Source organism: Magnolia sinica, chromosome 8 (assembly GCF_029962835.1).
Source record: "Magnolia sinica isolate HGM2019 chromosome 8, MsV1, whole genome shotgun sequence".
NCBI classification, from domain to species: Eukaryota; Viridiplantae; Streptophyta; class Magnoliopsida; order Magnoliales; family Magnoliaceae; genus Magnolia; species Magnolia sinica.
Genome location: NC_080580.1, coordinates 38,218,986 through 38,243,995, shown reverse-complemented (window position 1 = coordinate 38,243,995; position 25,010 = coordinate 38,218,986). Strand labels below are relative to the sequence as shown.

Here is a 25,010-nt window from a genome sequence, read left to right as displayed (position 1 = left end):
AGCTACATGAGTATTTTGGCCCATAAAACCCATCACAATAGTGTATGAAATATAGGCCCAAAGATCAGGGGCCTATTAAAAAAGTTTCAGGACAATGGGCCTAGGAAACCCAACAATAACTATGAATATTGGTCCAATAAAAACCCATTTAAAGTGGGCCTTAAGTATGCACTAATTAAGCCCAAAACCTAATTAAAAATAGGGTAAAATATATGTAATAATATCCCCAAATCTGGTGGGCCATGCTGCCCTAAAACATGTATTTATGGGCAGCAACTTTGGGCCTAATGCTGAAATTCCAACCCACCTACTATCTGGGCTTACTGGAATTTCAATAATAATTAATATATATATATATATATATATATATATATATATATATATATATATATATATATATATATATATATATGCATGTATGTGTGTGTGTGTGTGTGTGTGTGTGTGTGTGTATATATATTTAATCCCTGGTGACCCACACATGTCACAGAGGGTCCCATCAGATGAAAGGAGTAGATAAAACACATAAATCAGTGGGCCATGCTGCTGGACTGGACGTCCAGCAGCATCCCAATGGGCCTGGGCGTCCCATGGTGGGCGGTCCAAGGGGCTGCGACGTCCCCCCCTTTAAACACATCAAAGTGGGTCCCACATGGGAGATGAGCCACACACATGGGGTCCACAATATGGAGGGTGGCCTGGATAAAACATACATCATAGTGGGCCTTAGGAGGGTGGATGGTCAGCCCATGGCTAGACGCTAGCCCTGCTGGAACGTTCAGCTATGGGCTGCCATTCCAGTAGCCATACATCATTAGGTGAAAGTGGTGGCCCACACCCCCAAGGTGGGTCCCAACATGATGGGCTACAAGATGGGCTATTTGGAGAGCCATAAGCCCAAGCAAATCCTGGAGAAATTTCATAGACAGTAAGGTAAGAATTTAAAATTATGTTGTACAAATGTTGCTGCCCATATAGTATACACCCCAAAAAGTGGGCCCAAACTTCACCTAGGAGGGGAGGGATGAATGTTTAATATTTTTTCCATAAAAAACAACAAGGTGAGGTCCACAAAAGTGGCCCACCCCTCAGGAAATCAAGCTGAAATTTGTGTTTTCCCTTCATTCCATAGGGCTGGACGGTCCAGCAAGGTGGACCGCCCACCCCCTTATGGGCCTCCTTTTGGGTGTCGTTGCATGGGTAATCTGAGGTGTGATTCATCACACTTCGAGGTGGGGTCCACTCATTCAAATTACACCCCCACAACATGAAGAAAAATAGTGAAAATTATAGACCAAATCCATGCCAAACACCAGCTGCAACAGTCCATGCAAACAGTCCAGATTTCTGGACAGCTATATATGGCTAGACATACCAGCCCATAACTAAATAAATACTGCCATTAAAGAGGGGTGTGGCATTCCTTAGTGGGCCCCGCACATGTCCAGATCAAGGCCTCAAACCAAGACACTTCCATGCATCAAATAAGGTGGTAAATGGGATACCCAACACCATGAAATGTATGGTAGGGACATCCCACCATTGCTGAAATTTCTGGACGTCCCAGGCCCTCCAAGTGGGCCACACATATCATCATCCATCATAAGAGAAAAGAGAGAGAAAAGGACAATCCGGCTATGGGGTAGGGCCACATGCAAACCAAGCTCTCAAACTTCCACATTATGTAGATCTTGGACCAATGAAGAGGGTTTGATAGTTGAGATGAGTTTTTAATGGTGGGATTGAAGGGATTTTGAAGCTTTGAGGGCTGGAGAAATGGGGGAGAAAGGGACATTGGGAGAGGGGTTTGCCAGCATGGAGAGAAAATGAGGAGGGAGAGAGATAAAGAGAGAGAGAGAGAGAGAGGTCATGATTGTTTTGTAAGAAAAGGCAATGATTGCCTATGGGAGGAGAAAAGTTAGGGTAGGTTTTGCGTAGTGTGTGTGGCGGTGGGTAGTGTTAGCTATGGAATTTTATGTGGTGTGTGTAGTGTGTTTTAGAACTTGTGCCAAGAGTGGGGTTACATGCGTCACATCTAAGTGGACCACATGATCAAGGGTCATACAATGAAATGTTCATAACTTTTTATCTATATATCGGATGAACGCACAAGACACGTCGTTAGAACTGCAACGATGATGCGAACAAGATGGCATAGGTCTCGGGCTGATCCGAGTCAGGTCAACGTGATCGAACTCAAGGATGACCGCAAATACTATTCGAGAATCACGGGTCGCCAGGATTCGACCAGTCAGACCATAAGACCAAGAGAAATGAAATACATAACTACACACACACATGCACACACAAGAACTCAGGTTGGGTCTTACAATTATTTTTATTTTTATTTTTAGTTTTTGAGTTGTTTTGTGAAGGACATTCAATGAGGCATGTATGACCAAGTAAATGAGACAACTGGCTTAATTATCAAACCACAACATGTTCATAGTTGGATGAGTCTTAAATGATGATGATCCCCATTTTAAACATTAATTAGTAAAATGTGTGCATGCATAAAGAGGCATCCATGCCATGAGATGCAGTACAACAGATAAATCCAACATAATGCCCATGGGTAGATGCAATGTACTATGTAGACAACTATATGATCAACATGATAGTTGCAATCCTACATAAAAGTTGTCAACAAAACTATTTAGATATTTAAGTTGTCAACAAACATGTTTAGATATTTAAGTTGTCAACAAAATTACAAATAACTCAGGATGATGAATCAGACCTTGATAAAAGTTGTCCAAGCGAAAGGTCATGAGGGGCCTGCATATCATCAATTTTAATCATCTGGAAAACCCTCTCTGATTGCTTCTTGTTTACATTCTCATCTGAACTTTCGATAGCCAACTCTACTGTAAAAATTTATCAAAGCATGGTTGTACATCAACAGACAAGTTACCTGACCTTGTTAATGCATGCACTGAGTTTGTTTAAACAATTTTGATAGTGGTTGTTACAACCATTATAGTGGTTTATTGACCTGCCTTTGACATGTTTGCTCTCAACAGAGACATAAGTAAATTGACCTACAGAAATATAAGGACCAAAAAAATATTGTTATATAACAAGCATGGCATGAGCAAACCTTCTACTGTATAAGAAGTATTGAACTTGGCTGGCCAAGGTCTTAGAATGCTTATGTTGTAATTTGTAAATAGTAAATACTTGTACTTTTGTTAGTACTACTACACGAGAGAGAGATTGATGCCCCAATTATTACAATATTAATGTAAGGGGTCGTTTGGATGCATGTAAAATAGGCTACCTATAAATGAAATACATGGTGAGACTCAACAGCCCAAAAAATAGATTGTTGAAATGTGAGACCCATCTGTCGAAATTGTAAATTAGGCTTCCCACAAGAGCAGCCTGCAGCCCACCTTGTTAATCATTGTATGGTTATTTGTGGTCATGCAGGTTATTACGAAATGCCCACAATGGCTATGAAAATTACCCGTTTTGTCATTTGTTGTGGGTGTTTTATGCTTAAGGCAGAGACTTGTGAAGGAGGCTGACCAACATGACCACAACAATAATCAGCTGCAGGTGGTTGCATCGCTTGAGGAGGTTCCTGAATGGGTGCTTGACTTCCTTGGCCACACGGCTTGCCTCCACAAGCTCTAGGAACTTGGACACAAAGAAAACTTCAATTTAATCCATCACCAATAAGAGAGATTTCGAATTGTTATTGGTTTTACATCCAAAACTTAATTTCATTGAGATTTAATATCAATTCTAGTGAAGAAACTGGTGTTTTGAATTAAAACCCAAGAGGATTTAAAAGATTCAAACCTATAAACTCATCATCTAACATTAAAAACACATAAAAAGGTAAATGGAATTGAGTTTCTCTAAGAAAACCTGAGAAAGAAATGCAGCTAAGAGGATTAGGCAGAAGCAACAAGTGGAGTCTAGATCCTTGGGTTTTTTCTTCTCGTTTTCCTTTTCTGTTTTTTTTTTTTTTCCATAATAGTTTGGAGTCCGATTTTTTCTTCTAGTTTTTTTTTTTTTATTAAGTGAGTGGTGATGTGGACCAATGAGGATTAGGCAATTAGGGAGTCCCTGTTTACCGAATAATAGAGGATCCAGACTCCACCAGCTATATAGCTGGTGTATTGACGTCAGCAAGTTCCGTGGGTCACATCATGAGGCATCACTATCAATGCTTCATGTGTTGTAGTCCACTTAAGCCTTTATCTACTCACTTTTAAGCTCATTGTTATATCTTATTCCTAGCCATTTCTGAAGTAGTCATTTAGGGATGGACATGTATTATAGAAATGGAAAGATATAGGGATGTGGATTTCCTGCGAAACCTTTTGCAAGTTCCTATGCAAAGATGTTGGGTGGGGGCCATTGCAATGTATGTGAGAAATCCATTCCGTCCATCCATTTTGTGAGTTGAATTTAGGACGTGCGACATAAAATGAGGTGGATAAAAAACTCAAGTGGGTCACACGAGAAGAAAAATTAGGAAAAGAAATTCCTACTATTGAAACCTTCTTGAGCTCTAGCTTGATGTTTATATGCTATCCAACCATTTATAAGGTCATTCTCAATGGGATGAAGTGAAAACACCAAAAAGATTGCCTGATACAAAACTTTTATGGTCACAAGATTGCTTCAATGGTGCTCACTGAATTCTCGTTGTTTCATCTCATGTGGCCCATTTGAGTGTTGGATACACCTAATTTTTAGTTGCACATGTCCTAAAATGATCTCTCAAAAACGGATGGATGGGGTGGATTTCTCTACTCAGGAACTTCTTGCGAAAAGCTTTCACAGGAAATCCGCTTTCAAGACATAACATGCTAAAGATCTTCGAGGATACTTGGAGTATTTTTTACGGAATCACAGCTGACAGGATGATAAGATAGGGAGCGGCTGAGAGGTATTTAAAAGCAAACCAAGTGGCCGAGAGGCATCTAGCAAGGTGCGGTCAAGAGGAAAGATGTAGTAAAAAAATGTTCAGAAGTGGACCAAGCGGTTGAGAGGCGTCTAGAAGTACAATGAGTGGCTAAGAGGCGCCTAGAAGCAGAGAGTGGTCAAGTGGAAGGGGAACGGTCAAAGGGATATGTATCAAGAAAGGAAGGAAGAATCTGAAAGGTTAACGTGGCGACTCCTCAACTGCCATAACCATTGGATTGAAGGAGAGAAACATATGAAGGAGAGCAGTAGGACAAATATACAACTAGCAGAGGAAATCAACAGAACAAGATGTCTCACACCAATCAGACCAAATCTATCAATTTACTTTATCTCAAGTTATGCATGAGTAACGATAATCCAGTAACCGTAATTCTTAGCTGTAATTTTTAGCTGTAATCCAAATCTACACTTATACGCTAGATTTATCTTTTATAGAATATCACGCAATTCTTTCAAGAGACGCACATTCATGCAGTCGTTCTTAGTGATCGATTGTGAGTTTTTCCTTTTGTTTGATTGCACTGGTATTTTGAAAAATTATTCCTTATGTGAGGCAAAATACAACTCATATTCAGAGGAAGAACTTCACCCTCTGATTATCGCCTAATCATTATAAAGTCCTGCAAGTGGTTAAGTTGGCAGCCGATCTTCTCAAATTTTGATCATATACATTCATATTGGATGTATCTGCTTATTTCAATGCTTTGGGGTCAAAGTTGATCGGTTTGAATCGAGCTATTGTATTGATTCTGGCACGCTTGCACACACTACACGTGATAAAAAATGAACCGAGTGCCAACAATTTTTGGCACATCTGGTAGGACTTAAACAACTACTTGGTCGTTATAAATATTCATTTTGTATCGGTTGTGCAAAAATAATAATTTTTAGCATGCCTGGTGAAACAATGATTATAGATGTACTTATTGGTGCATTAATCTTATGAAATCATGAGCCATAAGCCTTATCTGGAATGGATTGACTGATTGTCTCCATTGTCATGATCGAATTTGACGTTTTTTAAATCAAGATGACCGAATTCAACTAAGACAACCAAATTTGATGTTTTTTGATCAAGATGACCAAATTTGACTAAGACGACCGAATTTAATGTTTTTTGATCAAGATGGCTAAATTTGACTAAGCTGGCTAACTTTGATGTTTTTCGATCAAGATGGCCAAATTCGACCAAAATTGTCAAATTTAATGGTTTTTTTTTTTTTTTTTTATATCAAGATGATTAATTTGATGCTTTTCAACTAAGATGGCCAAATTTGACCAAGATAGTTAACTTTGATGTTTTTGGATAAAGACAACCAAAATCAACTAAGATGGCTGAATTTACTATTTTTCGACCAAGATGGCTAATTACGACCAAGACAACCAACTTTGATGCTTTTCGATTAAGATGGCCGAGTTTAACCAAATGGCCGAAATTGATGTTTTTGCCCGGCTAAGCAGTCACATTTATTACGCCGAACGACATATTAATGTCGCTCTTACCGTTTCAACCAAGGGCAAAGTGACGTAGGGGGCAATGTTGTACCCTATTTCTTATAGTTCCTGAAGTAGTCATTCAGGGGTGGACACATATTTTAATAAGATAAAGATATAATATGCTAAAGATCTCTAAGGATATTTGAAGTACTTTTTACAGGATCACAACTGGCAGGATGATAATACAGGGAGTGGACGAGAGGTATTTAAAAGTAAACCAAGAGGCTGAGAGGCATCTGTAAGTGCTATTATGTTAAGCACACATAGATTGTTAAATTTCGTAAGATAAAAGTGCTTCAAGGTCATATCACAAGTATGAAATCACAATTACTCTGCATGCATGAAGATCAAGTCAAGATCGACTTATGATTAACTCAAGATCAGCTTATGATCAACTCAAAATCGGCACATCTTCTCAAGAAACTGACACCCAAATTCAAAACAAGATCAAGTCAAAGTTCAAGACAAGGTGTCTCATGTTTGTTAAAACATGTGGTATAATCTTATAAAGACCTTAGGTCAGGATCTTTCAAACATTCATTAACTTGGGTTTTAATAAGTATTTTTACTCTAGAACTCGGCCAACCTTACTTTTGGTTCGGGCAGCCTAACTTCAAGTCCAAGCAAAATAACAAATTCTGTTGAAAATTCGGTTAGCTTAAGCTTGAAATTCATCTAGCCCCAGAAAGTTCGGGTGAAATTATAGCAATGTAATCTTTTGAAATTTGTGGGAATTCGGCTAGCCGATTGACAAATTCGGTTAGCTGAATTTGACCTCGGGCCAGCCAAATTTTGGATAAATCTTACCCCGCGCGATCTGAGAGCTGTTGGAACAAATCCGGTAGACTCCGACCAGCCGAAGCCAGTCTTAGGCTAGCCGAAGTTCCAACCTCTTCACCTATAAATTGAGTATTTCTTTCATTCTAAAAAATAAAAAAATTATTATAATCCTTCTGCAAGAGAGAGAGAAGCTCAAGTCCTCGACAAACTATTTATAGGTATTTATAATTTAATTTATAGCTTATTCAATTTCATTTTCCTCAAGATCGCTTAAGCCTTATTCTGAGAGAGTAATCTATACTCTTCTTCGAGATTTAAGAGAATTGAATTAAGTAGCATTTGAATTTTTCATTTATAAAATCTATATAACCTTAGACTCTTTCTGTCTGATTGAATATTACGCCATCTACGTTTAAGAAAGAAGTTCTTCTACAACAAGCTTCTGCCACATCTTCGAATCTCCATTTGAAGATAAGTATATTTAATATATTTCATTTTATGTTTTTTCTAAGATAGCCTGTGAAAATCTCAGTGGGGTTTTTATTTGTGATAGCTCGTGAAAATCACAAAAGAGGTTTTTATTATGATAGCCTGTGAAAATCATAAGGAACTATATCAAGTTGTCAATGTGAACCTGTGAAAACCTTATTATAGTGAAAGTCAAAATTACGAGGGTAGTAATTTTGTGAGTGGAGTATATGTGGTCGTTTTAAGCACTGAACCACTATAACTCATTGTGTTGTGTGGTGAATGTTTTATTCTTTTTGATGATCCGATGTTATTTATTATTTTATTCTTGTGGTGAATGTTGTAATATTTTTATTTTCTCTTGCTAGTTTGATAGATTGATTTTAAAGATATTTGTGAAATAAGGTTGTCCTGCCTGTATTTTATGTGAAGGTTGTCTTACGAATTATTTGGAATCCAGGTTGAAATAAGGTTGTCCTGCCTGATTGAATATACTTAAACAATTGAGATTTTTGTAATCTTTACATATTCCGCATTTATTTTTGTAATCTTTACATATTTCATATTTATGTTAATTATTTGGCATTATCCTATTCAATACTAAAAAAATATGTATGTAGATACTATCATTTTACTTTATCTAAAGTTATCCTAGGAGTAGCGATAATTCAATAGCGGTAATTTTTAACTATAGCTCTTAGTTGTAATCTAAATTTACGCTCATACGTTTGATTTGTATTTTATCCAATATCAAGCAGTTCTTTTAAGAAATGCATTATTGTTATCGCTCCTAGTGAACGGTTGTGAGTTTTTCTTTTTGTTTAACTGTACTGGTATTCTGAAAATCCTTTCTCGTGGCAAAACACAATCCATCTTCAGAGGTAGAATTCCACCCTTTGATTATCACTTAATTATTATAAAAATTTACAAATAGCTGAATAATAAATCAATATTCTTAAATTTTGATCATGTAGGTTCATATTAAATATATATGCTTATTTCACTACTCGGGATCAAAGTTGATCTGTTTGAATCTAGTCACAATATCAATTTCATAATGCCAGTACGGTTTGAATCTAGCCACAATATCACTATCATAATGCCAGCACCGTTTGAATCTGGCCACAATATCAATATCATAATGCTAGCATATACTACATGTAAAAGAAGACAAACCAAATATCAACACTAGTGCATTAAGATAATCTTGCAAAATCAATATATTGCATGAATAAAACACATACATCACAATCGGCTATTTTTAAAAAAGCAGAGTTGCATGTACACGCGCCCCATTCCCCATGGGAATCACAGGTGGTCCACGACGGCATAGATTACAGGCATGGCTACTCTCACTCGGATGCGGTTTGGGTACTGCCCCGCGGCTGTTCCAAGCTCCGGAGAGGGTTGCCCCATAAACGCATACCTATCCATTTTTGTTGTAAGCAAAAAAAACATAAAAATGAAGCAGATTTAAATCTAAGTGGACGACAACGTGGAGGCTAAACTTCTACCGTTGAAATTTTATGAAGGCCACGGAAGTTTTGGATCAAGCTGATATTTATGTTTTCCCTTAGTGTGCGTCTTTATTACCTTCTGAATAGGTTGGATAGTAAATAAACATTACAATAAATCCTAGGAATATTTAAACAATGAGTGTCATTATCACCGTTGCTTCGTGTGGCGTGGTCTACTGGAACCTTGGACCTGTCAATTTTTGAGCTTCTCCCCTGTAATGATATGGCAAAATGGATGGACGGTGCGGATAGTGTCCATGAATCACGGTGCCATCTCTTTTCGAACGGTTGAAGTTGGGAAGACCCAGTCGAGGGAATCTCGTACTTACCCAAACCAGTCCACATGTGGTCTGGCTTGCGGGCCCTACGTCCTCCCCCAACTGACCGCAAACGTCTACAACACACTGTTTTAAGCAGTGCCAGAAACACACAGCTCTGTTGGGTCGATCATGTTGCATATTTAGATCCACTCCGTCCATCAAGTGATATATATATATATATCCCTAACAAATATCAGCCCTATAAAAAACACTCATGGGCTACACCAATGAGAACAATGTAAAATTGCTTCTGTAACCTTTATGTTCACACGGTGTGGGTCACCTGAGTTTTGGATCGGGCCAATATTTGTATCCCTGATGACTTACACCTGATTAAGGGCTTCGATAAAAAGAGACCCACCATGGTGATAACCACACGCAAACCTATGGTTGTCATCCATCCCTGTTTTATTGCTCCTAGTGTCTGGTTATATGAGTTATGACTCGGTTTTTGTTGTCGGTAGGGCATAGATCTGAGGATAGAAACTGATGGACGGACTAGATTTAAGATATAAAATATGGTGGGACCCACGGAGCTTTGGGTGCTTTTTCGCGCTGCGTAAAACAGTTGGATTCCCACAGAAAAAGGAAGACTGCACTTTTGAAGTCGTTCTTTCTTTCCCATACAAGAATCCATACATATCACTACTCCCAGTGACATCCCACTTTCTTCTTTCAAAAAGAGAAGCTTTTCTCCTCTTTTCTATCTTTCTCTTTCCTTCCTTGCATTCTCCCCCTCTCTCTATCTCCTTCTCATTCTCTCCTACTCAAGGAAATGGCGATGTTTCTCTTCTTCCTTTTCCTTGCCTACGTTTTTTTCTTCCACACCAACGCTCAGATGCCTGGTAAGTCTCTTTCCTTTTTTCATTTTTGTTTCTAATCTCTGCTTCATTTCCGTCTTTACTTCCTTTCTTCTTTTTCTTTTTCCTCTCTATTTTAACTGTATTCTGTATGAAATATGTATTTCTATATGTTGGATGTGGCTTTGCTTTATATCTGGAAATTGCTTCCCGATCGGAACTGAAACTTATCATTGTCTTCTTTAGAATTTCACTAGATTTCAGTAAATTGGACCTTCACAGGCCTTGTTTGAATTTTCTTTTAATCTTTTAAGTTCGATTACTGCTGGTTTCTTTGCGACAGTCATTTATTGTTGTTGTTCTCGTTGCTATTGCTTGATGATTCTTTTTGGTAGTTTTGTTTAAAGAGGAGGGACTTCGAGTGTGAAATTTTTCTTTAGGGGTCGTTTGGATGCCTGTAATCCGATTATAGGTAATCCAATCACATGGGTAGAGTATTTACAGCCCGTCCTGTTTGGCTTTAAGCTGTAATCTGATTACAGGTAAATAGTTGCCTGTGTTTGGATAACTTGTAATCATTTACAACTTGCAATTGGGTATTCGTGCAAAACAGAGCTTGGAGGGGTCAATCCTTTAAAAATCATCAAATGACATACAAAGTCTTCATTTAAGATATATTATTGGAATAATTCCAACTCAATAAAGCCCTTGGCTTATCTTACGCTAAACCAATCATTTGGTACTAATTCAAATTTACTTTTATGATGAAAAACTATTAAATATAAACAATTAATTATAAACCAACATTAAATTAATTGCAACTAATGGGTTTAAACATATTCTAAATAGAAATTAACTCTAAATAATTTCGTAAAGGAAAAATCTATAACGGTTAGAATCATCGGATCCAAACCTTTCAAGCCATGGCCATCAAAAGGCATAATTAAAAAGATTTTTTTTTTTAAAATTATAAATAAAATTAAAACCATACATGTTGGATAGACATGGTCCACAAATACATCAATGTACAATGTTCATCTATTTATTGGCCATGGGCTACCCAATTGATGGTTGGAATCATCGAATCCAAACGGTGAGGCTCGGCCTGACCCAAGATGGTGTGGCCCTTACTGTGGCCCATCTTGATGTATGTATTCTATATCCACGCCATCCATCCCTTTTTTGAGATTATTTTTGGACACGACCACAAAAATAAAGAGGATCTGGTTCTTAGGTAGACCTTACCATAGGAAACAATGGTGATTATCCATTATTGGGCCACAAAAGTTTTGGATCAAGCTGATTGTTTCGACAAGAAAACAAATGCGTTTGATTTGGGGGAATTATTCAATGATAACAAAGAATTCGATGAGATAACAATGATCACATTTATTCTGAGTTCATTTACATCCTCAGATTCCTTTGATTCTGAAAACAAAGTACAATCAAAGTAATGAATGAAAGAGAAGACAGTCCGATGGCAATGTTGGCAACATTTCGACACTTTTGATGTTCATCGCTAAGGTGGAAAGGTTGTGCGGGCTTGAAACCCTTGATCTAACTGTTGAGATCAGTTCCGATCATCCTTCCATTCATTCTTCCTTGATCTGACCATTAAGATTAGTTCTGATCATCCTTCCGTTCATTCTTCCTTGATTTGACCGTTGAGATCAGTTCTGATCATCCTTCCGTTCATTCTTCCTGTGAAACCCCTGAAATGGGGAGCGACGATCATCCCTTGAAATGTGGAGACCTTGAACTTAGATTGTGTGGACCTTCCATCATACTCTATTCTTCTGTCTACTTTGTGATTCTCCAATGCCATGAGTGGACACTCAACTAGTGGACACTCAACTCATGCAGAGGTGGGACATGCAACTCTCTTTTCTGCATGAAATGACGCAAGAAGCTTCTTCCAGGAGAAATGACACAAATGTCATGCATTAAGACATGGTTCCATGCAAGGTGGTGTTGGAAGCCAAGTATTAGGACATGATCCATGAGAAGTGGCGCACCAAGGGTTCCTCAGGACAAGCTCCCTCTCAAAGTGGCGCAAAAGCCAAGTATTAGGACAAACTTCCTCTTGACGTGGCGCAGAAGGCAAGTAATAGGACAAACTTCCCATACAAAGTGGCGTAAAAGCCAACCTTCAGGACATGTTTCCTTAGGATGTGGCGCAAGAGGAATGTCTTCATGACATGATTCCACAACAAATGGCGCAAGAAGATTTCTCTCCAGGAGAGGTTGCACGAGCTCACGCAAAGGCTCTCCTATCTGGACAAAAGTCCATAAGATGTGGCGTGAAGAGCTTTACTCTCCTTTGCTTGCACGCAACCGCGCAAAACCTCTTAGGACAAGGGTCTATAAAGGTGGCGCAAACTATTTTCTTTTTCCAACTTCATTTGCGCGAGGCTATTAGGACATAAAGTCCACAAAAGGTGGCGTATGGGTTTCCCATTTCCATTGCGCAGAGACACGCAAAAGCCCCTCTCTTGGACACTACCCCACATAAAGTGGCGCAAGCCACCTTGCTTAAAGAGGTTTGCACGGTGTCGCGCAAATCCTCTCTCTTCTCTTTTCCATTGCGCAGGATCATGCAAACCCCTCTCCCCTTCTTTCTCCATTGCGCGGGTGCGCGCAAACCTCCTCTCTTTCTTCTCTCTCTTGTCTTCCTTCCTTGTTGTCCCCCTTCTTTCTTGTTTTCCAACCAACAACCTCCAAATGAGGCATGAGGAGGGGTATTTATAGGCCTCACTCTCTTACATAGTGGTGATCACCACCACTTCTCCCTTCACATAATGTCCAACCTCCTCTCTTAAACAATGGTGTCCACCAAGCTCTCCTTTAAATGGTGGTGTACAACCACTTCTTCCTTCATACAAGGCAATACCCCTCCACTCCTTTTTTTACCAAAATACCCTCACTCACTCCCTTTTACCAAAATACCCCAACTCACTCATTTTTACCAAAATACCCCAGCTTACTCATTTTACCAAAATACCTAAAATACCCCCAGATGCTGATTTTTACAAAATACCCAAAATACCCCCGGATGCTGATTTTTACCAAAATACCCAAAATACCCCCAGATGCTGATTTTTACCAAAATACAGGGTGAATGACCCTGGGAAAGATCTGCACCATGGAATTCTTTGACCAATGCAATGGAATATTTTTGTACCTCAACACTGATATTTGTTTTTTTCTCTTCATTCAAGTTTACGTGACCTTATCAACAGGTTGGATGGCAAATAAACATTATGAAAGTATTACGGTGGGCCCTAGGAAGTTTTTAGTGGTAGGCATTTAATCATCACTGTTTCATATGGTATGGTCCACCTGAATTTGGGATTGCTTCATTTTTGGTCTCATGCCCTAAAATGATTTGGTAAAATGGATGGACGTCGTGGATGTGGAATACATACATGAAGGCAGGTCCCACGGAAAGGGCCGCACTGTCCTGATAAACATTATGGAAATATTACGGTGGGCCCTAGGAAGTTTTTAGTGGTAGGCGTTCAATAACCACTGTTTCCTATGGTATGGTCCACCTAAAATTTGGATATGCTTCATTTTTGGGCTTGTGCCCTAAAATGATCTAGTAAAACGGATGGACGTCATGGATGTAGAATGCATACATGAAGGTAGGTCCCATGGAAAGGGCTACATTGTCTTGGGTGAGGCCGGCCGCACCTAATCTGCTCTCTTCATTGTGGGATCGTTTGAAGGTTTCTTGCATTCGATGCATGAGAGGGTTGGAAACCCTAGCAACGGTAACGAGAGAGAGAGAGAGAGAGAGAGAGAGAGAGAGAGAGAGAGAGAGAGAGAGAGAGAGAGAGCCTCTGTAATAAATGTAGCCTGTAAATGGTTTATATCCTATAATTGTGTATTCACACTTGAGATAGTTTAGAGAAGTAATTCATTAAAAAACATTCAAATGGCATATAAGAGTAGATTTTAAAGTGGATCATTGGGTTAAGTCCATCTCACTAAAGCTTAGGGTTGATCCTTGCATAAATCCAAGCAGTAGGTGAGCTATAGTGATGAGGACATCACTTCACGTACACCTTTGTGTACGTATCAGAGGAGGAGGCAGGCTGCATCGATTTTCTTGTGGCTAGGTGAGTACCTGTGATCATGCTGAAGACCCCATATGCATGTGCAAGCATCTGGAAGACCCCACACTCGGAAGATGCACATGAGCTTCTTTATGGAGTAATCCAAACCGTTGGATTGGAGGGATGTAACGATCGGGCCGTTGGATCACATGATCGGGCCATTGATCGTGGATTGTGCACATTATTTTTTCTTAGATTTTATCAGCTTATAGGATTTAGTTTTGTTTATGTTATGTTTGGACACCATTATGAGTGTTTTTAGTTGATTTTAGTTAGACTAGGGCTATTTTTGTCAAAATTCACAAAACAGGGTGTTTATGTAATTTTTATACTTTCTTGGAGTAATAAAAGATGGTGGGCGTGTGACCCTCTCCCTCGTTTGATTTTGTGATTAAGAAAAGAAGAGAAAAATCTCTTGCTTTCTTCTTCTTCTACCATATTCATGAGATTTGAAGATACTTCCATGTGATTTGAAAGGGAGATTGGTGTGAAGCTAATATTCATCAACGGAGGTACGAAGTCTCCATCTATCCCCACATCATCATCTCTTTTCCCTTCCATCAAGGTATTTTCTTCAAGTTCTTCAATTCTCTCATCTTAGGCTTTCATCTTCTCTTAAACTCATCTTTCTTTTACCTATCTACAATCCCAAGCCCTTAGAAACTTAACCCATCCATCCCACGCCACACGTGTGCCATACGGCCACACGTGTGAACCTTCTGGGTTGGCCGTACGGCTACACCTTGTCCTTTTTGGCTTCCTTTCACTCTTAAATAAAAGCCCCATTTCCTCTCTACCGATTTTTCCAATTTCCCAAAATCCTAATTTTATCCTAGGTTGTATTAGGCCTTCTACTTTGAAATAGACTATACCCTATGCTAATTGGATGTCCCTACATCCATTAAATCCTAGTTTCCTTTTAGTTAATGATCTTATGTGATGGTGTTAGAAATTTATGCTAGGATTATGCATGATGTTTTTTTTTGGTTTTCATGGTATTTGTGATGATTATGGCAATGTTTGTGTTGTTCTTGGTTTTTTTTTTTTTTTTTTTTTTTTTTAATTCTCTTAATTATGCTACTTGATCTCACATGTTATTTGGTTTATGCATCGGTCCTACATTACATAGAAGTGGGCCTACGAATTCAGATGCTCTTTTATAAGGCCAGTAGCAAGATCTGCTGCCATTGGCGGAGAGAGAGAGAGAGAGAGAGAGAGAGAGAGAGAGAGAGAGAGAGAGAGAGCCGTTGGAGTTCTCAGATACAATAAAGAGAGGGAGGTGCGTATCTCCCAAACCTAGCCTTCAAAAAAAGAGCCGTTGGAGGCTTCTTACTGGTAAATCATTTGTTAGGAAAAGAAATCCCAACTTTTTGCTAGCAAATGAAAAAGGGGGGAAATGTAGTAAATCATTCACAACTAGTAAATGATTTACAAGAATTTTAGGGCATCCAAACATAAGTTGTAAATGATTTACTTGTAAATCATTTACAACTTGCCTCATTTACCACCATTAAAACGACCCCTTAGAAAGTGTCATTCATGGATATGCTCTAGTGTGGGGTCTTCAAAGTGGGCTTGGCCCTGGCCCACCATGCTTTGGGCTAGATCTGGAATGGGGTGAAAGGTCCACCGGTCGGTTATGGTCATGGATTTTGAGGCCTGAGAACTAATTGGGCCTGACCTGTGCTTGCTTATGTATAAGGGACTAACAAGAAAGCCAGATCGAGCGTCGATAATTTAACAGCATTGGGAGGGTACTTGGTAGCTAGTGGGCTAGGCTGGGCTTGGGCTTGGGCTTGGGCATTTAGCTCTTGGGCTAGGCCGGGGTAAAGCCTCGTCAAGGCCCAACCTAGACCATTTAAATCTATACTTGTGTGAGTGGATTGCCTTGTGACTTGCGGCTGACATGTGTGGATATGCAACACATGCAAGATCCAAGCCACTCTCATCAAGTAGGCACCATTATCTAGATGCCAACTTGAAAAATCAGGCGATTTGCTCATTTGTGTCATGCAATGGACTATTAAAAAGTTCACTAGTGTTCCATGTCCAGTGTTCATGAGTGGCCAACTAGATAAACAGATCAACCTAGTTTTTGGCTAGGACATCTTCCCTTTGAGTTTTGCTTTGTGGGTGATTTAATCACTGTTTAAAATATCATTTGAAACTGCTGTTTAAATCCATTGCTTGGATATGTAAACATTGAAATCATTGATGTGTCTGAGCTTGGATTCTTTCATGAATAAGAAAAGAATCTGATGTAGACATCACACCACCACTCCGTACATATCAGAGACATTGGCATCGACATGCTACATCGGCACTTTCACTTTGGCTAGGCGACTAATGGTGATCACCAGTGGTCATCGGCAGTGTTCGAAATATCGGTATCGCACAATGTATCACGCCCTTGGGATACAGATACGTATCGGTTATCGCACGGGATATATCGTTTGTATCGCATAGTTTATCGCACTTTATGGGAAACATGGGGAAACATTGGGAAAATGGTTGAATTTTTAATGAAACTTTGGAGATTGTAAAAAAGGCCCTTAATACACACTTTTAAATCATAACATCTCAAAAAAAAGACGCACATAATAAATTTCCTTTATATAGGGTCCTAAGCTATGCAATGTTTAACTGAACTAAAGTAACTATATTTAAATTGAATGCATGATATTTATAAATATATCATAGTCATGCATGAAAACACAACCAATTCATTGAAAAGGAAAAGAAGAATTGAATAAGTAAAATTTGAGAAATATACATATCAATGATGGGGACTAGTTGTGGTTTAGACCCACATAAGAGTTGCGCGGTGGCTCGTAATCATCATCTCCATCTCGACGGGGCTGGGCATAGTACTGCTGCTCCACAAATTGACAATATTGTGCCCAGGTCATAGTAGAGTGGTACCAGTTAAGATACTCCTTGACATAATGTTGGTACTCATCCTCACCACTCAGATGTGCCACACCACATGGAACAATGAGATTTGATGCCAATAATAGGTTAGTAATTAGGGACCACCATGATGTGGACCTTCAATCAAAGCTGTTAATCAAGTGTAACTCATCAAAATCAAGAGAAGGTACAAAATTCATCCCGATAAAAGAAACTCAGGTGGGCCTCACAACGTGAATTTATCAATTTCGAAGAAGTTTTACATCGTTCCCATTGGTGTGGCCCACAATAGTTTTTTAATCAGGCTTATATTTTGTATGTACGGATCATCGGATGAACAGTACATTTTACATTGGTGGGGTCCACTCCAGATTTGGATCTAACTCATTCTGTCTCATGCCTTAAAATGATATACCCAAATGTATGGACGGTGTAGATACAACACATTCATCATGGTGGGCTCCACAACACTTAGTGCGTCACTTTAGTAGCCATTCTAGCTACGTAACTTGTCAGTATCTTCCGCGTGGGGAGACAAATTGGCTACTCCCCCTGACACGGACGCGGATTGCGTCCTACCCATGTCCGGATGGTAATCCATCCGGGCAGGCCTCTGTGGGGCCCAAAGTGATGTAAGTGTTTTATCCACGCCGTTCATAATTTTTCTCAGATCATTTTAATTTATGATACAAAAAATGAGGCAGGTCCATGGCTTAAGTGGACTACAAAGTGGGGATTTAACTTCCACCATTAAAAACTTCTTGGGAGCTGGAGAAGTTTCGGATCCCGCTGATATTTGTGTTTTCACTTCATCCACGTCTGCATGATATTATTAATAGGTTGGATGGTAAAAAACATCATGGTGGCCCTTAGAAAGGTTTCAACGGTGAGAGTCATTATCACTGCAGCTTCCTTTGATGTGGTCCACTGGAGCTGTGGATTGGCTTGAGTTTTTATCTCTTACCTTAAAATAATATGAGAAAAGCGATGAACAGCATGGATAAAGCACTTACATCTCCGTCCGGGCGGGTAGGACGCAATCCGCGTCCCCCTGACACCGGCCTCATGGCTGGTGATCATTGCTCTGTGGGCCCCACCATAATTTATTTGTTTAATTCATTCCATTCATCCATTTCTACGGATCATTTTAGGGATTGATACAAAATATCATAGGGATATAAATCGCAGGTGGACCAGACCAAAGGAAAACAATAATGATTGGATATCCACCATTAAAATCCTCCTAAGGCCCACTGTACTGTTTATTTGACATCCAATCTGTTGATTGGGTCCTAAAGACCCAGATGAAGGGAAAAAATAAATATCAAGTTGATCCAAAGCTTTTATGGCTCCCACAACGTTTTTAATGGTCAACATTCATTCAACACTGTTTCCTATAATGTGGTCCACTTGAGTTGTGTATATGGTTCAATTTTGGGTTCAACATCTAAAATGATCAGTAAAAATGGATGGACGGCGTGGATAAACCACGTGTAATCACGGTGGGCCCAACCGAGTTTACTCAGTAAGATAAGAGCGCACTGAGTATGCAATCTTGTATGAACGCCCGTCACTGACGAGGCACGAGACGTCACCAAGTTACGTGGGTCCCACCATGATGTATTTTTTTTTATCTACACGGTCCATACATTTGAAGAGATAATTTTATAGCATGAGCCAAAAAATGGGTCAGATCCAGTGCTCAAGTGGACCCCACAATAGAAAACAGTGGAGAAAGGTTTCAATGGTGGAAATTAGTATCACCACTGTTTCATGGGGTATGATCTTAGATTTTTATAAAATTTGGGATCAACCCTTAAATTAGATGGGAAAACGGATGGATAGCGTGGATGGACCGCATACATTAAAGGTGGGCTCAAGTGAGTTTACTGAGTACGATAAGAGCGTATTGAGTAACGCACCACGCACCATGACAAGCCATCCGAGGAAGCGGATTGCGCACTGTGTACTGAGTAAACTGTGGGGCCCACTATCATTCACGCATTTTATCAAATCCGTCCATCCATTTTATCATATAATTTCAGGGCTTTAAAAGAAAAATTAATCATATCCAAAGCTCAAGTGGACCACACCACCTGAAACAATTTGAATTGAAGTTTATCGTTGAAAAGTTCTTGGGGCCCACAGAAGTTTTAAATCAAGATGATATTTGTTTTTTCCATTCATCCATGTCTTTGTGATATTATGAACAGTTTGGATGACAAATAAACATCATTGGGGGCCTTATAAATATTTCAACGGTGGAAATCAATACTTCCACTGTTTCCTTTGGTACGGTCTACTTGAGATTTTGATATACTTTATTTTTGGGCTCAACCCCTAAAATGATTTGGAAAAACGGATGGACGACGTGGATGAACTAACAAACTGCACATGGGCCCTACAGAGTGTACTCAGTACGATAAGAGCGTACTGAGTAACTCAGTACGAAATCCGATTTCCCCATCCGCGCCCCTCTTTCACTTTCCCTCTCCATTTTCACCCCCATCCACGCAGTCCGATCCGAGTCTTTCACGCACGCAAGGCTCTTCCCCTCAAATCTTGTTCTGGAAGGAACGGTTCGTCGATCCGGCTTGATTCCTCGCTAGAATCTCCGAGAAAGAGGGAAGTTGAAGAAAATGGCAAGAAAATCCTACTTACCTGTCGAATGGCCCACCTCCAATCACCGCTATAGCGAGGTACTCTCCGATTTCTTTTTTTTTTTTTTTTTTTTTTCGAATTCAATTTTTTTTTATTCTCCACAACTTAGATCCGATTTTTATGGTGTTTGTGGGTGGTTAGCTATAGTGAGACTCGTGAGTCCCCTGCAGTCCACCCGTGGCTGTCCGTGCATTTGTCTCCGACAATAATGGAGACGAAATCGCGCTATATTATCGATATATCGTGTGATACCGATGATATATTGGCCGACATCTGAATTTGGGATTTTTTTGGTATCTTCCGGGGGTTATCGGGGGTGTATCGTCTCACAGTGGTGCGATAACTATAATATCGGCCGATAGTATCGATATTTCAAACACTGCTCATTGGCGAGCATTAGAGAAGCATGGATGGCATAGATCATATTTGGAGATCATCTCAGCGTTGATCATGGTCTACATGATTGTGCATTCATTGGATCGTCTTGTGTCCCATCATGGGGCCATCTGATGGTTGGATTATGTTGGACCCTTTTGTTAGTTAGTTTTTTTATGTTACTTGATGATTTGGACATTTTAATTTGTGATTGGACAGTGGACATTTATTTTCTACATAAGATATTTTTTTGGGAGGGTATATTAGACTTTTTACCTTTTAGGACATAATGAATATTTTTCTTTTTTAACTAAAGGGGTAGAATTGTCATTTCAATAAATTTTTGCTATAAAATAAAGCAAGAGGGGCGGCGACGTCTAACACTATTGCGAATTTGGAAAAAATTCGGAGGAGGCCTTGTGAGAGTTCATTTATTCTTCCTTCATCGTTGTGAAGGCTAGATCTTTTGATAGAAGCCGAGAGGGTGTGAAGCCACTCTATCTTTCATCCCTAAGATCCTTCCTCTTCCACTTTATGCTTGATGGATCGTAGGTGGTAGATCCCTTTGAATCTTCAAATCAAAAGGTAATATTTTATTTTTCATTGTCCTCACTTGGATATTATTTTACTTGATCTTAAGGGCTACCTCAACCATTTTCCATTATTATCGGACCCAACTTATGTGTGGATCTCAAACTTTCACCTATTAAACCCGGATTATTCCGATGCTAGTTGGAAGATCTTTATCTTCCTTGGGCCCCATTTTCCGAGTGTTTTGTTTGATCAAAGGGCTGATGATTGTGATTTGACCTCGAATCATACCCGTCATCTCTTGGGCTTCACGTTGTTTGCATGTGCATCGCACTTTAGCTTGGTTATTTTTATATATTCCTTTGATTTTAAATTAAATCTTAGTCACATTGCTGGATTTGTATCATTCTACATCAAAGTTTGGTATCAAAGTCATCTTTAGCATCAGAGTCTTTTTCATGCATATCACATGTTCGATTATATGCATCTAGGATAGGTTGTTTCAAGTTTCATGCATAAACATAAAATTTAGCATATGCATCATATCCAATCGAGTCTTGCATTATAAAATCTGAAGTTGCAGCACTTTATTGGAATTTACTGTGCAAATCTGAATTTTATTGCAATCTGAAAATTTTGTGCAAATCTGAATCTTATTGCAATTTGAAAATTTCGTGCAAATCTGATTGTCTGTACATATCTGGATTTTCCCGCACAATCAGAAATTTGGGTGCGAACTGGAAATTTTTGCATGCTGCTGAGTATTTTTGTGTACAACAGAAAATTATGCAATTTGCTGAATTTTCTGTGTATTGCAGAAGATTCCGCATTTTGTTGAAGTTTCTGCGTGCAGCTGAATTTCTACAGCTTGCAGAATTTTCCTCTGCCTAGTTGCTGATCTTGCGCCGTTTATACCGATCGTGCGATTGTGATTTTCAGATTCATGTCCGCAATTGTTGTCTAGAAGTCGCAGGTGCATCCTAATTCCCTAATCTTATATGCCCACTAGATACAGTCATAGCATTGGACTAAATGTGACCATGAGTCTAGAGCAATTGAATGAAACCCTTAAACTGGTTATTGGGTGCCTTGACAAGATCGAAGCCCACAACACGGACACAACAGAGCAGATTATTGCGTTGGTGGGTCGAGTCGCCGTAGTAGAAGTGCCCCGTCAGGCAAACCCCAACACTGGAGACGACACCCATTCACAGGCGAGTGATCAAGTCGATGCATGCATTGATCATAATGTGGTTCGGCAAGGTAACGGTGGCGTACGTGGGAGGAATGTGGTTCGTCAAGTTCCACTCCCACCTGTGGATCGACGTGACCATCATGAACTAGATGAGTGGATCATGAAGAGCGTGAAAATTAAGGCCCCTAGCTTCGATGGTGGCCATGACCCAAAAGCCTTCATCGACTGGATGGCGGGCATGTACCACTATTTTGAGTGGTATGATATGTCTGACGACTGGCGGGTGAGATTTGCATAGATGAAGCTAGAGGGGCAAGCCAAAATGTTCTGGACAATCATGAAGAGGGGGATGGAGAGGGCAGGACAAGCTCCCATGACTCACTGGGGAGAGATGAAGGCGATCTTGAAGGAGAAGTATGTACCCTATACATACAGTTAGAGGCTAATGGACCAATGGGTTTCCTTACATCAAGGGACCATGTCTATGGCTGATTACATCGCTAAATTTGAGGAGTTTATGATGCGATGTGAAAGAGAGGAGAACCCGTTGAGCGTACTGTCTCGTTTTCGAATGGTCCTCTGATCGGAAATAAGACAAGGTTTCCATCTCCACCAGATTACTACCCTAGAGGAAGCGTATTAGGTGGCCCAGGAGATTGAGTTGTATTCTCGATCACAGTATGGAGGGAGGTTTGATTCCCGTACTTCTTCTGCCAGGACTAAGACCCAAACCAACAAGTCCAATTTTAGGAACTACACCAAAACCCAGGGGTCTAGCCTAACCCTAGAGATGTGAAAGGAAAGGGCATAGCTGGTACTAGCTCTAGGGGTAACAACTCCATACGGTGTTATAATTGCCAAGGATTCGGGCATTTTGCAAGTCAGTGCCCAAAGGAAAGGGTAAGACCCTTCTCCTTGACGAGTGTGAAGAGGCCGGGGATCAGGTTGATCAGGAAGAAGTGGTGTACCGGCCTGAGATGGTCCCTAGTGATGAGGATTACGATGAGGGGGAGGACATGCCGTTGGCTATCGTTCGTTGCGCCATAACATGTCCTAAAGTTAATGACGATTGACGTCGAACTACGATTTTTTTCACCTATGCAAAATGTGGGAATAAGGCTTGTGAGGTGACAGTAGATAGTGGTAGTTGTTCGAATGTTGTCTCCACTAGAGCCGTATAGTGATTGGGGTTGAAGCCCGAATCCCACCCTCAGCCTTTTAAGGTGTCTTGGGTCGATGCAACCTCAGTGGTAGTCACCCAGCGGTGTCTTGTGCCTATTCAGTTTGACCTGTACACTGACTCGTTGTGGTGTGACGTCATGCCTATGGATATTGGACACATAATTTTGGGCCAACCTTAGCTTTTTGACTGTGATGTTATGATCCGGGGTCGCTCAAATGTATGTACCTTTGTCCACGAAGGCAAGAAGGTTGTATTGGTCCTGTTACGCCCTAAGGGCCCCAGTGAGAAGAAGCATGAAGAACGATCGAATGGGTCAAAGGAGGGCATGAGTTCACAGTCTAAGTCTCTTCACGTTATCATCGCCAGAGAATTTGAGTGGGAGACGACGATTGATTCTGAGGTGTATGCCCTAGTGGCCAGAGAGGCCACCCCAGAGGTCGACGTAGAGAGGCCACAGGAGGTCAACCCATTGTTAGATGAGTTCGGGGATGTTTTCCTTGAGGATTTACTGGACGCACTCCCACCAATGCGAGACATTCAGCATGCCATTAATCTTGTACCGGGGGCCACTCTACCGAACCTTCTCCACTATCGGATGAACCCAACAGAACATGCAAAATTAAAGAAGTAGGTAGATGAACTTCTACGAAAGGGTTTCATCTAGGAGAGTATGAGTTTGTGCGTAGTGCTCGCGCTTCTCACACCAAAGAAAGATGACACTTGGCGCATGTGTATGGATAGTCGCGCCATTAACAAGATTACCGTTAAGTATCAGTTCCCTATACTGCGGCTTGACGATATGCTTGATATGGTGGCTGACACTAAAATATTGTCCAAGATTGACCTCAAGAGCGGGGATCACCAAATCTTTGCCCGGGTGATGAGTGGAAGACATCCTTCAAGACGAAGGACGGGCTGTATGAGTGGCTAGTCATGCCTTTTGGCTTGACTAATGCCCCAAGTACATTTATGCGGGTGATGACTCAAGTGTCGAGACCTTTCATTGGAAAGTTCCTAATAGTATTTTCGACGATATTCTCATCTATAGTTCTACTAAGGAAATGCATCTCAACCACTTGAGGCAAGTCTGTGGGATTTTAAGGGCTGAGAAGTTGTATGCAAACCTTAAGAAGTGCACGTTCATGTCTGATAGGGTTATCTTCTTAGGGTTTGTTGTGTCTAAAGATGATATGTCTGCTGATCCTGAGAAAATCAGGGCGATAGTGGAATGGCCTGAACCGCAGAATATTCACGAAGTCCGTAGCTTTCACGGCTTAGCGACTTTTTATAGACAATTCATTAGGGGATTCAGCTCTATTATGGCTCCCATTACTGATTGCATAAAAAAAGGCGAGTTTAAATGAACTAAAGCTGCCTCTAGGGCATTCAAGAAGATCAAGGGCAAGATGACAGAGGCTCCTGTCATGCGACTTCCCGACTTTTCTAAAGTCTATGAAGTTGCGTGTGATGCCTTTGGAGTGTTTATAGGTGGTGTGCTCAGTCAGGAGGGACATCCCATTGCATTCTTCAGTGAAAAGTTAAATGATGTAAGACAACAGTATTCCACCTATGACAAAGAGTTCTATGTGGTAGTGCAATCCTTTCGGCATTGGCAACACTATCTATTATCGCAAGAATTCGTCTTGTTTTCTGACCACGAGTCCTTGCGCTATCTTGAGAAGAAGTTGAACCCTAGGCATGCTAAATGGGT

General features: G+C 40.2%; 1 protein-coding gene across 2 annotated transcripts in view; it reads left to right on the top strand.

The window, feature by feature from the left end:
- The first annotated feature begins 10,141 nt into the window (after positions 1-10,141).
- LOC131253255 (probable LRR receptor-like serine/threonine-protein kinase At1g67720) overlaps positions 10,142-25,010 on the top strand; it is a 90,911-nt gene continuing 76,042 nt past the window's right edge. For both annotated transcript variants that reach the window (XM_058254192.1, XM_058254191.1), the window contains exon 1: positions 10,142-10,371. In XM_058254192.1, coding sequence (XP_058110175.1) covers positions 10,302-10,371 — 70 coding nt within the window. In that variant the 5' untranslated portion in view covers positions 10,142-10,301. The remainder of the gene's footprint in view (positions 10,372-25,010) is intronic.